Source organism: Erythrolamprus reginae, chromosome 1, assembly GCF_031021105.1.
Source record: "Erythrolamprus reginae isolate rEryReg1 chromosome 1, rEryReg1.hap1, whole genome shotgun sequence".
Taxonomy (NCBI): Eukaryota; Metazoa; Chordata; class Lepidosauria; order Squamata; family Dipsadidae; genus Erythrolamprus; species Erythrolamprus reginae.
The window spans coordinates 391440505-391458475 of record NC_091950.1 but is presented as its reverse complement, the minus strand read 5'-3'; the positions used below and the strand labels follow the sequence as shown (position 1 = coordinate 391458475).

At 39.7% G+C, this 17971-nt stretch overlaps 1 protein-coding gene across 1 annotated transcript in view; it reads right to left on the bottom strand.

The window, feature by feature from the left end:
- Positions 1-17971, bottom strand: part of OTOF (otoferlin) — a 263931-nt gene that overhangs the window by 213382 nt on the left and 32578 nt on the right. The window contains exon 2 of the mRNA XM_070734905.1: positions 15242-15300. Within this exon, the coding sequence (XP_070591006.1) occupies positions 15242-15300 (59 nt within the window). The remainder of the gene's footprint in view (positions 1-15241; positions 15301-17971) is intronic.

Genomic DNA, 17971 nt, shown 5'->3' with positions numbered 1-17971 from the left:
TGATTTTCCTGCTAATTACTTGTATTTCAATACATTGTTAAGATGACTGGCTTGGTGCAGTGTAACATTTGTTTGGCTGTTGTCTTCCGTAGTACCTTGTGGAACTTGGGGTACTGCCCTCTTTGCATAAGGACATCTAGGTTAGATGGCGAGATCTCTAGATTGCAGTCCTTAGTTTGTAGCTTGCAGTCAGAAGTGGAAAGATTGTCCCAGCCACGTGCTGTAATGCAGCCATGTGTCCAGCCTCCACTTCCACAGCGCCCCCCGAGGAGGAGGGCTGTGTGGACAACTGTCGGTTCAGGAAGATTGCGTGCAGTTGAGCAAAAACATAGCAATTTTGGTCTCTCTGTATCGAATTCCTATAGTGTTCTTGCGGATTTAAATAGTAAGGATGTTGGAGATATTAGCAAGGTCCCTCAGGCAGAGAATGAGGGGATGTTCAAAGGGGAAGTTGTCGTAAATGTCACCAAACCATCAAGTACAGTTAGTAGAAATAAAAAGAGGACACATTTTCTTGTGGGTGATTCGACCGTTAGAGGTGTTGATTTGGGACAGAGCAAGGATGTGGTTAAGGTGCTGAGGTGTCTCCCAGGGGCCACTGCCAGCAGGGACAGGAGGCGGATTACAAACATTGTTAAGACTGTGAGTAAAGGTAATAACGTTGATGTGGTGGTGCATCTTGGCACAAATGATTTGTCCCAGAGAAATGTTAATGTAGTAAAAAGAGATTTTCAATGTCTAAGTGTGGAGCTGATTAAAATAACTGATTCAGTGACTTTCTCAGAGGTGTTACCAGTTTGTGGCCAAGAGGATAAAACAACGTGTATCAGAGAGTTTAATGTGTGGTTAAGGCAGTGGTGTAAAGCTGAAGGTTTTGGCTATGTAAGTCATGATGTCAGTAGGTGGTCTAATAGGGAGTTGTTTAAGAGGGATGGTTTGCATCCATCATACAGAGGTACCCAGGTGCTCGGTGAGGAATTCAGAACTTTTTTGGACAGGCATTTAAACTAGGTAAAGGGGACAGAGATGTAACTGATGTGGGTGATTTCTGTCCCCGACCAATGAGGATAAAGCAGTTTTTGGAAGCTTATGAAAAGGGAGCTGCAAATAATATAGATGTAGTTGTTGATGATAAGGGGCAAACTAATAACGAAAATAATGTTCTTCGGGTAATGTGCACAAATGCTCGAAGCTTGAGCAACAAGCTCTGTGAATTAATGGCCATAATATCTAGAGATAATTTGGACCTGGTTGCCATAACTGAGACATGGTTTAAGGATTCTAATGAATGGGAAATATCCATACCAGGATATACACTGTATAGGAAGGATAGAATAGAGAGAAGGGGAGGTGGAGTAGCCATTTATATTAAAGAAAGTCTAAAAACAACACTAATTCAAAATACGTGTCAAGATCTAGAGACTCTCTGGATTTGCATGCAAAATAAAGAAGGTTCTGTCATTAGAATTGGGGTGATCTATAGGCCTCCAGGGCAATCCGAGGAATATGACAACAAGATGGTGGATGAAATTACCCAAATGGCAGTAAAGGGAGATATTGTGGTTATGGGTGATTTCAACATGCCTGATGTTGACTGGAATATCCCCAGTGCCCTTACATGCAAAAGTAAGAATATAGTAGAGGCCTTTACAGGAGCAGCTCTGGCACAGCTGGTTAAGACACCAACTAGAGGGGAGAATATTCTAGATTTAGTTTTTACGAATGGGAATTGGGTGTCAGATGTCAAGGTGGGAGAAAATTTAGGTTGCAGTGACCATCTATGTTTGTGGTTTGATGTAAAAACTCATTGTGAGCAATCCTATAATGCAACCAAAGTATTGGATTTCAGAAAAACAAATTTTAATGCAATGGGAGAATATTTAGATAATGAATTAAAGGGGAGGGATAAAATGGCAGGAGCGAGTATCCAGTGGACTGTATTAAAAAAGGCCATCTTAAAAGCCACTGGACTGTATGTAAGACAAATAACTAAAGGTAAAAGGAAGAAGAAACCGCTATGGTTTAGCAATGATGTAAGGGCTATAGTCAATGAAAAAAAGGCTGCCTATAGGAGGTATAAAGAGTCTGGAAGTATAGCTGATAGGGAGGTATATAAAATGAGACAGAAGGAGGCGAAACAGATAATATATGCTGCTAAAGCCTCAAAAGAGGAAGAAATTGCCAAATCTGTAAAGAAGGGGGATAAAACCTTCTTCAGATATATTAATGATAAGAAGAAGAAAAACTGCGGCATCACGAAGCTTAGTACCGGGAATAATACATGCATTAATGGGAATAAGGAGATCGCTGACCATTTCAATAGCTACTTCTGTTCAGTTTTCTCAAAAGACACCTTACAAAATAATACTATAGAGGGATATAGCATTGCTTCCAGCTGTACGGATTCAGCTCCAGTGATCTTAGAAGCCGATGTCTTAGAAGAACTTGAACGATTAAAGATAAATAAGGCAATGGGTCCAGATGGCATCCACCCCAGAGTTCTTAAAGAACTCAGATCTGTCATTGCTACCCCCCTGACTGATTTGTTTAACCAATCCTTGTTAACAGGAGAAGTTCCTGAGGATTGGAGAATGGCCAGTGTTGTGCCTATTCACAAGAAGGGCAGTAGAGAAGAAGCTGGTAACTACAGGCCAGTTAGCTTGACATCAGTTGTAGTTAAAATGATGGAGACTCTACTCAAAAAGAGGATAAATCAGCACCTAAAAAACAATAACTTATTAGACCCAAATCAGCATGGCTTTACTGAAGGCAGATCATGTCAGACTAATCTCATTGATTTCTTTGACTATGTCACAAAGGTGTTGGATGAAGGTGGTGCCGTGGATATTGCCTACCTGGACTTCAGCAAAGCCTTTGATACGGTTCCACATAAAGAGCTGATAGATAAATTAGTGAAGATTGGACTTAATCCCTGGATAGTTCAATGGATTTGCAGCTGGCTGAAGCGTAGACATCAGAGAGTTATTGTTAATGGCGAGTATTCTGAGCAGAGTCAGGTTACAAGCGGTGTGCCACAAGGATCTGTTCTGGGTCCTATTCTTTTTAATATATTTGTGAGTGACATAGGGGAAGGTTTGGTAGGGAAGGTTTGCCTATTTGCCGATGACTCTAAAGTGTGCAATAGGGTTGATATTCCTGGAGGCGTCTGTAATATGGTAAATGATTTAGCTTTACTAGATAAATGGTCTAAGCAATGGAAACTGCAGTTTAATGTTTCCAAATGTAAAATAATGCACTTGGGGAAAAGGAATCCTCAATCTGAGTATTGTATTGGCAGTTCAGTGTTGGCAAATACTTCAAAAGAAAAGGATTTAGGGGTAGTGATTTCTGACAGTCTCAAAATGGGTGAACAGTGCAGTCAGGCGGTAGGGAAAGCAAGTAGGATGCTTGGCTGCATAGCTAGAGGTATAACAAGCAGGAAGAGGGAGATTATGATCCCACTATATAGAATGATGGTGAGACCACATTTGGAATACTGTGTTCAGTTCTGGAGACCTCACCTACAAAAAGATATTGACAAAATTGAACGGGTCCAAAGACGGGCTACAAGAATGGTGGAAGGTCTTAAGCATAAAACGTATCAGGAAAGACTTAATGAACTCAATCTGTATAGTCTGGAGGACAGAAGGAAAAGGGGGGACATGATCGAAACATTTAAATATATTAAAGGGTTAAATAAGGTCCAGGAGGGAAGTGTTTTTAATAGGAAAGTGAACACAAGAACAAGGGGACACAATCTGAAGTTAGTTGGGGGAAAGATCAAAAGCAACATGAGAAAATATTATTTTACTGAAAGAGTAGTAGATCCTTGGAACAAACTTCCAGCAGATGTGGTAGATAAATCCACAGTAACTGAATTTAAACATGCCTGGGATAAACATATATCCATCCTAAGATAAAATACAGAAAATAGTATAAGGGCAGACTAGATGGACCATGAGGTCTTTTTCTGCCGTCAGACTTCTATGTTTCTATGTTTCTATGTAACAAATCTTATGTTCCCGGGTCACCCTGACCCGGACCGAAAACTCTTCATTTGCAGTGCTTATGTTTGGTCTTTTTGAAAGCTTTTTTCACTTGGAAAGTAGTCTGAACATTTCTGCACACAATGATATGAAAATTGAAATGAAAAAAGTAAATCTTATTGGTTTATTTTGCGGATATAATGCACGCCCCCCCCTGTTTTTGTGAAATTTTTTTCAATTTATGGATAGTTTTGCTTGCAAAATGCATTCTATTTTACTAAAGTTGGTATGGGATTGGTAGCTTGAACATTTCTGAACATAATGATATGAAAATTGAACTGGAAAAATTGATGCATATTGGTTTATTTTGTTGATGAAATGCACGCCCCCCCCCCGTTTTTTTTTAAATAGTCTTCACTTTATGGATAGTTTTGCTAGCAAAATACATTCTATTTTACTAAAGTTGGTGTGGGATTGGTAGCTTGAACATTTCTGAACATAATGATATGAAAATTGAACTGGAAAAATTGATGCATATTGGTTTATTTTGCACATAAAGTATGCCTCAATTATTTCAATTTATATAAAAATTATGCTGTTAATTTCAAACTTACATACTTTTTTTTAGTAAAATGGATTTGTTTCATAAAATTAGTTCTCTGGCTACAATGTGGTTGATTTTCAAAAGGATATTCCAAATATTTCTAGACAAATATGTATAAACAGTGACAATAATGGCACACAGCAAGGCCGAGGGGGGGTGGCCCTTTTGTGGCAAAAATAAACCAATAAGAACCATTTTTTTCAGTTCATTTATATTTTTCTTATATTCAGAAATGTTCAATTTAGTATATCAAACCTTTTGGGGGAAAATTCCTTAGGGATTTGTAGCCTTAAAAAATAGAAATTGACACGAAATTTAAAAAGGATGGGGGGAGGGGCTTTTTGATCAAAATAAAAATATAAGTCTCAATTTTTCCAGTTCAATTTTCATATCATTATGTTCATAAATGTTCAAACTAGTTTTCCAGTTGAAAAAGTTTTCAAAAAGATCAAATTCAAGTACCTAAAAAAATTATTTTTGGTCCGGTCACATACGAACAGAAACAGATTCAAAGTTATGATTTTTTTTTGCCCAGAAAACAATTAGCCACCACCCCAAAAATATTTTTTGATGATCAGCATTGTTAAATTGAGTAAATGAATGCCTAAGATTTTAAAGAATATTTCGGATTTGGAGCATAAAAAAATAAAAAGTGAAAATGGTTGCAAGCAGCCAAGGGGGGGGGGAGGCCTTATTTCTGATGTTAAAAAACCAATAAGAATCATTTTTTTCAGTTCCTTTATATTTTTCTTATATTCAGAAATGTTCAAGCTACCAATCCCACACCAACTTTAGTAAAATAGAATGCATTTTGCAAGCAAAACTATCCATAAATTGAAAAAAAATTCACAAAAACGGGGGGGGCGTGCATTATATCCGCAAAATAAACCAATAAGATTTACTTTTTTCATTTCAATTTTCATATCATTGTGTGCAGAAATGTTCAGACTACTTTCCAAGTGAAAAAAGCTTTCAAAAAGACCAAACATAAGCACTGCAAATGAAGAGTTTTCGGTCCGGGTCAGGGTGACCCGGGAACATAAGATTTGTAACTTTTTTTGCCCAGCAAAAACTAAGCCCCCCACCCCCTCAAATAAATTCTCATAGAGAGAATCCCTGAAATGATGAATAGTCATGAAATTTCAAGTTTCAGATATGCAGGGAAAATTTTTTACAGGGACTCAAACTTGGCTTCGGGTCACATACGACCCGAACAGAACAGCATGGTAAAAGAACAAATGTTTGAGATCATAGAAATGCACACAGGAGAAACTTCAACCCTTGAATAAAGTTAAAAATAAATCAAAGGCCTTTTTCAATAGTGCCCTGGCTTTGGAATTCCTTTCTAACAGATTTTTAGCTAATGGCCTGTTTGTTCTCCCATGCTTTTTAATTTAACTACCAAGTCCTTCCTTCCTTCCTTCCTTCCTTCCTTCCTTCCTTCCTTCCTTCCTTCCTTCCTTCCTTCCTTCCTTCCTTCCTTGTTTTTGTTTTATTTTTGTAGTTCTGTATGCTCCTGAAGCTCTTGGTTGTAGTTTGGCTTATAGAATAAATACATGAGTAAAATAAAACAAACAAAACATAAACAAACCCACTAAGTTTGAAAACTTCTCTGAGATGGTCTTTTTTGCTGCTATCCAGAAAATAAAAAATCAGGATTCAGACAACCGAGGATGCCAATAGCTACAAGAACTCTTTCCTCATCGGTATAGCTGAAGAGATTCACAAAAGAAAGCTTTGGCCCACAACATACAGTAGCATACCAAAAAAAAAAAACAATGTATTTTTGGAGGCATACCTTTTGATGTCATTCTTGTCAGCAGATTTATTAATTTACTGTAGATGTGACCATAATAGAACCCTCCCTAGATCAAGCACTAATATTCTCTTCGTTGCATGCAAGTCTGCGGATAGGGGCGGCATACAAATCCAATAAATAATAATAATAATAATAATAATAATAATAATAATAATAATAATAATGCCAGATTTACCAGTTTAAAAAGCAGTTTCAATAAGGATCAGAAGCCTTGAAAATTAATCCATGCTACTGTCTGCTATAAAATTTCAAAACCTGTTGTTATCTCTTTTGGGCAATCAAGTGACAATAGAAAACAGAAGCTTCCTGCACCAATAAGTATTTACTATCATCTCATGTGACATGAGAATAGAGTTAGAGAAATGTAAGAGTAAAGCTTTATATGTTTGAATGCATGGTTTTAATTCTAACTCCCAATAAACAAAGCTCTTCTGTAGATGTTTAAGAACACCTATTATGTTTTATTGTGGCAACCAGGATATGTCCATTATAATGTAAAAGATACCTCCTGGACTCAGAGTTTGGAGAATGGCAGGCACCCAGTCAACTAGGAGTTTCATGAATGAATCTCTGTAGAGGTAAGAACTTTCCTTGACAGTTGTTTTCACAACATTGTTGTTTACACCCTTACTGGCATTTTCTGTACCTTCAATTCATTACAGTGTTCCCTCAATTTTCATGGGTTCGAACTTCGCGGAAAGTCTATACCACGGTTTTTCAAAAATATTAATTAAAAAATACTTTGCGGGGTTTTTCCCTATACCACGGTTTTTCCCACCCGATGATGTCATATGTCATCACCAAACTTCCATCTGCCTTTAATAAATATTTTTTTTAATAAACTTTAATCAATAAACATGGTGAGTAATAATCTGAATGGTTGCTAAGGGATGGAAAATTGCAATTTAGGCGTTTAAAGTGTTAAAGGATGGCTTGTGATACTGTTCATAGCTAAAAATAGTGTATTTACTTCCGCATCTCTACTTCGCAGAAATTCAACTTTCGCGGGCGGTCTCGGAACGCATCCCCCCCGAAAAGCGAGGGAACACTGTATTAAAAAATTAAAATGACAGAAAGGGCGTTTGCTATACTTCTAATATGGTAGTTTAAAGTCTTTTATGCCTCTCTACTTAAATGTTCAGGGTTACTTTACCTTATACATTTTCATAAAAAGGTCTCAGAATATCCAGCAAACATCTGCTTTGCAGGTATGGGATACATTTGTCTCTTTCATACTGATTTTTAAAATTCTGCCTTCTCCATGGCACAATTAATTCTAAAATACACCCTCAACTCAGTTTCAGCAATAGGACATTATATAATTTGCTACTTGTCAAAGAATGTTCTCCAAACCTTTACTCCTAGCCTTATTTAATATTTAACTCAGCCAGGAACTGAAGATACGTCATGCACAAGGATCTGCTGTAAAATGATTGTAAGCAACGAAAGACAAATACACACCTCAAATAAAGCAATTAATTGTTGGTGTGTATCCTTTGTCAGTCCTTGGTTTAAGAGTGGCAGAAATGTATAATATTGTGCTTGATTTTGTCCAGGCACTTTTCATCCAAGTATCTCATATACAGTTTGAAGATTACTAGCTTCAAAGAGTTTGATCTGTTGTAAAAACACAGTGGGACTAATATTTTATATAATTATGCTTTTACACATTGGATGGAAACAAATCAGGAAGCGCCTTTCATGTCTGGTGTCAATTAAGATAAGTAAATCTGACAAAAAAGGGCAATGGAAATGATACCATGGGACATTATAGAAATCTAATTAAGAATCTGAGAACAAAGACTACATCAGATCTATGCTCAGTTTCCCAAAATGGCAATCCACTTATCTGTGTGTTTTCTTTTTCCTGTACTGTAAAATGAAGCAATCTATCAGGAAAAAAAGCAAATCTCACAATTCACTCATTGTCCTTGGATTTCTAGTTAGAACGCAGTCAAGCACCAATTTAATCTTTTTAAATTTTATATAGATAACACTTTTTAATCATTTTAAAACCGTTATCTCATACTGTTTAAAAGTTCTTTTATATATTCCTTATCCTCAAAGAGAACTGGTCACTGAAATCAGCTGAACCCAAACTCATGTATAAAATATGCAAAGTCAAATATAGAGGCATACACACATTCTGCCTTGTAATGTAGCCCTTTCAAAGAAAGCCCAAAGATGGTGACATTAGTGCAGTGTTTCTCAATTCTTTTCTGTTATGCCCCCTCTAGGAAGAAAGTAAACATTTCGCATGCTCCCAACTCTCCGATCTGGGCCCTAATGAAATTTTAATGTTAATATTTATTATTTCACTTATTATAAGCTGCAAGCAAACTATTGGCTGGGGAAGGCTGCTCTACCCACTTACTTAGGAGTAAGTTACACTGAACTCAGTGGAGCCTGTTTTCGGTTAGGCAGGCATAGGCTACTGTGGTTAGGGCCTTCTTTTGACACTGGACCAGGCCAGCTGATATTTTAGGGTCAGTGGCCTGGCCCATAAGCGCAGCCTCTGCTGGGCACTCATAGTGAATGGTGTGGAAGGAGGATTTAGGGTACCATTTGAAGCTTTTGCCCAGCTGTAGAAGATGCTCCTCGTTCTCCAGCAGCAGGTTCGCCATGCCATTCATGGCTACCATAGCACCCATCATCAACAACAAGAAGCCACACAGTTGCCTCGCCCTGCCTGGCCATCTTCGCTTCTGGGCTTGGAGCAGCGTGTAACTGGGAAAACACTCCCCGTCTGGGAGAATTGATTGAGAGGGACCATACCTGTTCCCTGAGGTCACATGTACCCCCTGGCTTTGCTCTGTGCCATGCTAGAGGGCGTGCCCAGGGGTGGGCTACTGCCCGGATGGGGGAGAATGCAGTGGGGCAGCAAAAATGGAGCTCCGTCCCAGAGCACCCAATTTGCACTGGAAGATGTTGAAAGAAAATGCAGGCCGTCCTGCATAAGCCACGCCCACAGTGTGGTAGTAAAAATTTCAGTAGTCCTTCACTGGGAGTACCCCACTATTTGAGAAGCACTGCATTAGTGGAACATGGAGGAAACACTTAAGAACAATACACCTTCTCTGGGAATACTCTTCATAGTTTGCTTTTTAACCACAACTGACTAGGTTTATACAGTGCATTAAAATGTAAATTGTATGTATTTACAAACCTTAATGGTTACATTTCTGCTATTAAATTAAACATGTCACGCTGACCTATAATGTGATTTATTTGCCTTTGGTGCAATACACCAAAGACAAATAAATCAATTCAATTCAATTCAGTTTTTTAGACTTGTATGCCGTCCCTCTCCGAGGACCCGGAGCGGAATAAATAATTTTTTTAAAAAAAATCACTTTATTTGTTTGTTTGAGTGATTGATTTTTATTTGTTTATTATTATTTATTTTATTTATTAGATTTGTATGCCGCCCCTCTCCGTAGACTCGGGGCGGCTCACAACAATAACAAGAACAATGTAAGAACAAATCTTCAGAGAGGGGCGGCATACATATCTAAGTAATAAATAAATAAATAATAAATCCAATAATTTAAAAAACACCCTAAAACCCCATTATTAAAAGCAAACATACACACAAACATACCATGTATAAACTGTATAGGTCCGGGGGAGATGTGTCAGTTCCCCCATGCCTGACGGCAGAGATGGGTCTTACGAAAGGCATGCTGCCCTTCTCTTTAGATTCAGGGCGGCTTACAACATGTTAGCAATAGCACTTATAGTTCAGCATGACATGTTTAATTTAATGACAACTAAAGATCTCCAGTGAGAAACAAACTTGAACATCCCAGGACGTAGGAACTAACCCTGATTCTAAGGTCACAGCTATTTGGGACCTTTGAAAAGGCTTCATAGAAAGACAACAGAAGAAATGGAAGATGATTTCACATGAGAACATTGTAGGGTGATAATTTTCCATGCAACAAGTTGCACTGCTTGTGCACCTAATCAAAAGCCCTGAAATGCAATCAAGTTTCTCCTTCCAAAGATTTGTGCCTCGCTCTCTGAAGATTGCAGCTGAGTAAAATTCACAAAGAAAAGAAACTCAGTGTGAAGTGTGGGAGGGAAAGGGAGAGAAAGAAAAGAGGGAGAAAGAAAATGTAGGTGGAGAATAGAGTCTCTACAACCTGAGCATTTTAATGGGTATGTGATGAAAGGGAGACCGTTATGTAAGGCTTGCAGCACCCGTGGTTTATGTAACAACAGAAGAAGAGACAGTGCTGCAGATTTAGGGAGATAAATGGTGAAAGCAGCACCTAAGATATTCTCTACAACTTCACAGGCACTTTATGATTACAGACAAGGCATACGCTGAGTTGAGCGGTAAGGAGGATTGCCCTTGGCATCATCTCGGGATTATATCCAGAATGTGAACAAAGAAACATTCTTTGCAGCTGATATTGCTATACATAACTCCAGGCAGCTCATGTACAACAGAACATTAAAATTCAGGCCTTCGGAAATACATTCGGTAGTGACTTGAACCAAGGGTAGCTTTTATGATTTAGAATAAGATTAGCAACTTGGATGCATAAACACAAAGCAGCTATAAACATTTGCCACCAGTAGCGGTTTCCTACCGGTACAGTCGACACCATCGTACCGGTAGTGAAAATTGAGCTGTGTGCAGTTATGGGCAGCCGAAATTTTTACTGCCACACTGTGGGGTGTGGCTTATTTTGTGGGTGTGGCTTAATGGTCATGTGACTGGGGAGGAGAGCCTTGCTGGTCATGTGACCAGGTGGGAGTGGTTTGAACAATCATCATCTTTCAAGTGAACTGCCAAAATTTTACTGCCACACTGGGGGTGTAGCTTAATGTCATGTCACTGTGTATTAGTGGCTAGCCGGCCAAGAGACCAGGTGGGAGTGGCTTGAACAATCATCATTGTTCAAGTGAACTGCTAAGTCCTCGACTTACAACCTCATCAGTGTTGCTCGCTGGGATGACAATTTGCTTCGTGTTTCCCGCGCTCTCCTTCCTGGGTCGCCCCCTGCCTCAGGCTGGGTGGCTAGGAGAACAAGTGCTGCCAGAAGCATAAATGCTGCCAGGGCTGCTTCCACGCACGCCTTCTGCATGCACCTCAGGCGGGAGGTGGCTGAGGGAGGCTGGAGGGGAGCTGAACAGGAGAGAGGGAAGCTCATGCAAGGCCAGGAAGGAGGAAAGAAGAAAAAAGCAAGGAGCTCGGATGCAGAAGCAGGGGGGAAAAAGGAGAGCCGAGCTGAGACTAGTAATCCAGGAAGAGACAGACGCTGATCAGCTGGAGCTGCGCACACATCATCATTTCCGCTCATGGAACTGTGTTCCGCCCCATCCTGCCTGATTCCCACCCCTGGCTGCATGTCTCTGGCTTGTACACGTGTGTATCTGAGCAAGATTTTGCCTCTGCACATGTGCAGGAAGCAAAATTTGCAAGGGGACATGCACACCAATAAGAATCCACACTGGGCTAACCAATGTTAGAATACCAGACTTCAAACAGAGTATATGTGGCAGTGGTGGTTGTTCAGTCAAAAACACAGACCAATACAGTAAAAGTATAAATGTTATTCACAATGTATACAATATCATTAATATTACACACTAACCATAATACAATCCATAGAGCCTTGTTTAGCACACAGCAATACTATCTAGAACATAGCGATAACTTAGCATTATCAATACTAACCAGCATATATATACCGACAACCAACAATATGATACCTAGAAACATAGAAACGTAGAAGATTGACGGCAGAAAAAGACATTGTGTTCCATCTAGTCTGCTCTTATACTATTTCCTGTATTTTATCTTAGGATGGATATATGTTTATCCCAGGCATGTTTAAATTCAGTTAATGTGGATTTACCAACCACGTCTGCTGGAAATGTGTTCCAAGCATCTACTACTCTTTCAGTAAAATAATATTTTCTCACATTGCCCCCTTGTTCTTGTATTCACTTTCCTATTAAAAACACTTCCCTCCGGAACCTTATTTAACCCTTTAACATATTTAAATGTTTCGATCATGTCCCCCCCTTTCTCTTCTGTCCTCCAGACTATACAGATTGAGTTCATTTATTTATTTATTTTTGTCCAATACACAATGAGAGTTTTAGTGGGTAAATACACACACACACACACACACATAGTAAAATACATGATGAAGGTTATAGAGGAGATACTCATAGTAAAATATATCTAAGAAAGAATAGAAAAGAAGATATAGTAATAGAACATATCAATGAAAGAATAGAAGAAGAAATATAGGAATAGAAGAAAGGTATACGAGATATAGGAGAGCAATAGGACAGGGGACAGAAGGCACTCTAGTGCACTTGTACTCGCCCCTTACTGACCTCTTAGGAATCTGGATAGGTCAACCGTAGATAATCTAAGGGTTGGGGGTTTGGGGATGACACTGTGGAGTCCGGTAATGAGTTCCGCACTTCGACAACTTGGTTACTGAAGTCATATTTTTTACAGTCAAGTTTGGAGCGGTTAATATTAAGTTTAAATCTGTTGTGTGCTCTTGTGTTGTTGTGGTTGAAGCTGAAGTAGTCGCCGACAGGCAGGACGTTGCAGCATATGATCTTATGAGCAATACTTAGATCTTGTTTAAGGCATCTTAGTTCTAGGCTTTCTAGGCCCAGGATTGAAAGTCTAGTCTCGTAGGGTATTCTGCTTCGAGTGGAGGAGTGAAGGGCTCTTCTAGTGAAGTATCTTTGGACATTTTCAAGGGTGTTAATATCTGAGATGTGATATGGGTTCCAAACAGATGAGCTGTATTTGAGGATGGATCTGGCAAAAGTTTTGTAAGTTCTGGTAAGCAGTGTGAGATTAAGTCTTTCCTGATAAGTTTTATGCTTAAGACCTTCCACCATTTTTGTAGCCTGTCATTCCAATACAATACCAATAGAACACAAGGCAATGCAACATTAGAGCAGCACATCTCTCTCTCTTTTATGGCTAATTGCAGCTTAGCTGCAGCCTAGCCCTTAAAGTAATGCTATACTATTTCATCCAAACATAGATTGCTGGTTAGTTCATACATTGAAAACCCAACCCGTACAGTACTGAGACACAGACGTAACATTTTGACATTTTTTTTGCTTCTGCACATGAACAGAAGCAAAAATAATCCCCAAAATCTCTCGCGCATGCACATCCCCTCATGAGATTTTGCTTCCTGTGCATGCACAGAAGCAAAATCTTGCTTGGAGATGTGCATGCTGGAGACACCGACTGTGCATGCCGCGCACCGGGAACATCAGGAGCGGCAACCTTCACCTGCTTACCACCTACATCCCCCTCCCCAAAACATTAGTAAAACAACAACATACAACTAATGACTGAAACTTTACAAGAACCTATGGGAGGATGACTAGAGTTTCATAAAATTAGTGACCTTGGTTGCTCAGCCAAAAGTCCTGTTTCCTGTTCTTTTTCCTTTTAATTATTATTAATATTATATTGATGGTCTTTGACCGTAAATAAAATTTATATATATAGTGTGACCTCACAAATAATTTTGGAAGGAGACTCCAAGCCATTGTGTAATGATGAGATCAGAGAAATTAGAACTGGAAATAGCTGCTGGCTGCAAATATCAACAAAGAAGAGCCGGGGTGGCAAAGCAGGTAGAGTGCTGTACTGCAGGCCACTGAAGCTGACTGTAGATCTGTAGGTCAGCGGTTCAAATCTCATCCAATGCCATGTAGGACTTTAAATGTCATAACCAACACTTTGAATTGTGACCAGAAACTAGCTCATGTTTCACCCTCCCCAGGCTCCAAAGGCTTCCCTGGAGCCAGGGAAGGTAAAAATGACCTCCCGCACCCCCATGGAGGCTCTCTGGAAGCAAAAAATGCCCTCCCAGAGCCTTTGTGTGAGCCAAAAATAATCTGGCCTGCAGACACATGCATGTTGGAGCTGAGCTAGGGCAACAACTTGCGTGCCAGCAGATATGGTCCTGCGTGCCATCTGTGGCACCCGTGCCATAGGTTTGCCATCACGGGATTAGGGCATTGGTTCTCAACCTTTCCTTCACCACAAACCCCCTTTAAATACTTTTTTGTGGTCACAGACCACCACCCCTCACAAGACCCTCCATGCTAACAACAATATACACACTGGGTCAGGTATCCTTAGATCTACTATATGTAGATTGAAATCATCTGGATAATCACTAGACAGCAGCAAAGCATCTGAATTTTCTATATTACTTTGTCACATCTAATGATTTCCGGGGTTCTTCAAGATCAGATCTTGTAAATATTCAAGACTGTTTGTTTGTTTCAGAGTTGGGTTCTACCTGGTTCAAACTAGTTCTCCCAAACTGGTAGCAAACCACTGGTAATGTCACGGAGCTGGCTCAGTCAGTGCTGGTTTTTGGACACCACAATCTTTTTTTTTTTTTAAATGTGTGGGGGGGGGGGTCTGATTTTTTTTTCTTCTGCACATGTGCAGAAGCTGAGTTTCCGACACTACGCATGCACCGCCATCTTGTTTTTGGCTTTTGAGGGTGGGGTGTTTTTTTAAATTTTTCAGTGCTGTGCACAAGCTGCCACCACAAGGCACAGGAGGAAGCAAACCATGGTGAGTAAAGTTAGACCCACATCTGGTTTGTTTGCTGGTTTGTTTGTTTGCTGTTTATTCATCATATTCATCATAGTCTCCCATTTCACAAGAGAGTGATTTGCCTAAATACTGATGGAGCACAGACGCCAAAACAGAATAAAGAGCAGCTTATTTGCAGGTCTGAAGTAATGGGGGAACACAAAGGGGCCACAATTCATAACATTTTCCCAATTCAGAAATTCCTTCCTTACCTCATCAAATGAAGCTTCATTCTCACAGTTCTCAAGCACTCGAGTGTAGAATGAGAGACCTGCAAAATCCAAAGAGAAAATCATTTTTAATATGAATAAAATGCTGCAGAAATACAAAGCAGGTCGTTAAGAGTAAAAGAAGGACATCTAAAAGGACACTGTCATATTTTCTATCCACATGGATAAGATGGAATTAATATATCAGCTGGATGTGTTTTTCATGCAATTAATTATCTGCATAGAAGCCAATGCAAGAGTAGGAATTGTCAAGTTGTGCCTTTGTTCTGAATCACATCAAAAGCTGGAATTCTCCATTATCTGTAGCTTCTATTATTCGGATGAGAAAAAGGAGATCTCACACCAGCCATAAAGCCTATTAGTCACTGGTTGCATTTACATAATACAGTGGTACCTCTACTTAAGAACGCCTTTATTTAAGAACTTTTTTAGATAATAACCCGGTGTTCAAGATTTTTTTGTCTCTTCTCAAGAACCATTTTCTACTTAAGAACCTGAACCCGGAAAAACTTCCCAGGAAATTTAAGAGCGGCACAAACACCTGGCCAGTTTCCTGCCATTCCCCCTTTAATCCCAGCCATCTTGGGCTTTTCTGGGCTGCCAGAGGAGCCTTTTGGTGGCACTTCGGGAGGCCCTGCTCCTGCTCCAAGGACTGTGGATGTGGGGGAGACATCCACGTGCTGCAGGCCTGTTTTGCCCCCAGTGGAATCTGCTGATGAAGGCTCCTCTGACCAAGAAGACATGAGTGACAGGGAGGAGGAGAGTGTGGCAGACAGCTCAGAAGGAGATCAATTATCTAGCTCCTCCTTGGATTCAGAACAAGAGTTAATGATACAGCCACGCATGGGGAGAGCGATGCATAGGCAGCAACAACTGAGAGATTATTATCAAAGAAAATGAGGCCACCTGTGGTTGGGTGGGGCTGTGGTGATTAGTGAGGCTGCTATAAATAGCAGCCTGTGGGTTTGGCCATTGTGGAGGATTATCTGATCGTTGTGTTTTGTGACTGCTTTACTGGCTTTGACTTTTTGTGTGCTGATTTTTCCCCGCTTTGAAACTGAACCAGAGCAAAGTGTGTTTCACTTTGTGAAAGAAGAAGGATTGTGAATTGCCTCACAGCTGCAAGCTAAGTATCACAGAACTGATAAGGGACTTGTATAAATTACCAGTTTGTTTGGAAACGAGTGCTCTTTGCTGTACCAAAAGAGGGCTTGGTTTAAGTGAATTTTCAGTATAAAGAACATTGTTTTGAATTTTCAAACGTGTGTGTGTCTGAAATTTGTACCTGTGAATTTTCGGGAGGATTCTACCAGAGAGCCGGACAGAACAAACCCTGAACTTAATATATCAGCTGGATGTGTTTTTCATGCTATTAATTATCTGCATAGAAGCCAATGCAAGAGTAGGAATTGTCAAGTTGTGCCTTTGTTCTGAGTCACGGCAAAAGCTGGAATTCTCCATTATCTGTAGCTTCTATTATTCGGATGAGAAAAAGGAGATCTCACACAGCCATAAAGCCTATTAGTCACTGGTTGCATTTACATAATACAGTGGTACCTCTATTTAAGAACGCCTCTATTTAAGAACTGTTCTAGATAAGAACCCAGTGTTCAAGATTTTTTTGTCTCTTCTCAAAAACCATTTTCTACTTAAGAACTCGAACCCAAAAAAACTTCCCAGGAAATTTAAGAGAGGCACAAATGCCTGGCCAGTTTCCTGCCATTCCCCCTTTAATCCCAGCCATTTTGGGATTTTCTGGGCTGCCAGAGGAGCCTTTTGGTGGCGCTTAAGGAGGCTTTGGACTAGAAGATGGAGAGTCTATGGAGAGGGGTGGCATACAAATCTAATTAATAATAATAATAATAATAATAATAATAATAATAATAATAATAATAATAATAGTAATAATAATAATAGACCTCCAGGGTCCCTTCCAACTCTGTTGTTGTTGTTATTGTTATTAAGATTGTCTTACCCTTCTTCAATATAAAAGTAAAAGTTCCCCTCACACATATGTGCTAGTCGTTCCTGACTCTAGATGGCAGTGCTCATCTCTGTTTCAAAGTTGAAGAGCCAGTAGTATCCAAAGATGTCTCCATGGTCATGTGACCAGCATGATTAAATGCCAAAGGCGCATGGAACACTGCTACCTTCCCACCAAAGCTGCTCCCTATCTTTCTACTTGCATTTTGTACATGCTTTCGAACTGTTAGCTTGGCAGAAGCTGGGAAAGTAACAGAAGCTCAAAACGTTAGGCGGCACTAGGGATTTGAACCCTGAACTGCTGAGCTTTCGATCGACAAGCTCAGCATCTGAGCCACAGTGTACCGTGCTTCTTCAATGTACTTAACCTCATTGTCACATCCTGAATTTAAGGATGAAATGATTTATTTTGTCACTTTAAAGCCAGTCAGTCTTATTACTTAATTCCACAGCCGAGTTATAAAACTCTAAAAATATACAGAAAATGTCTTCAAATAGAGATGATTTTATAATCCTCGGTTGTATTATTGTTTCACTTACTAAATTTATATTCTGCCTTTCCTTCAAGGTGATTTCCATGGGGATCCCTCTTCAATTTACCTATGCAACAATAAACCCATGAAGTAGGTTGGGCTGAGAGAGACTGCCTGGGCTAAAGTTTCCCACTATCTTTCCATAATTAAGGGGGGGGGCTCAGCCTGGATCTTTCCAGTCTTTGACTAATAATTT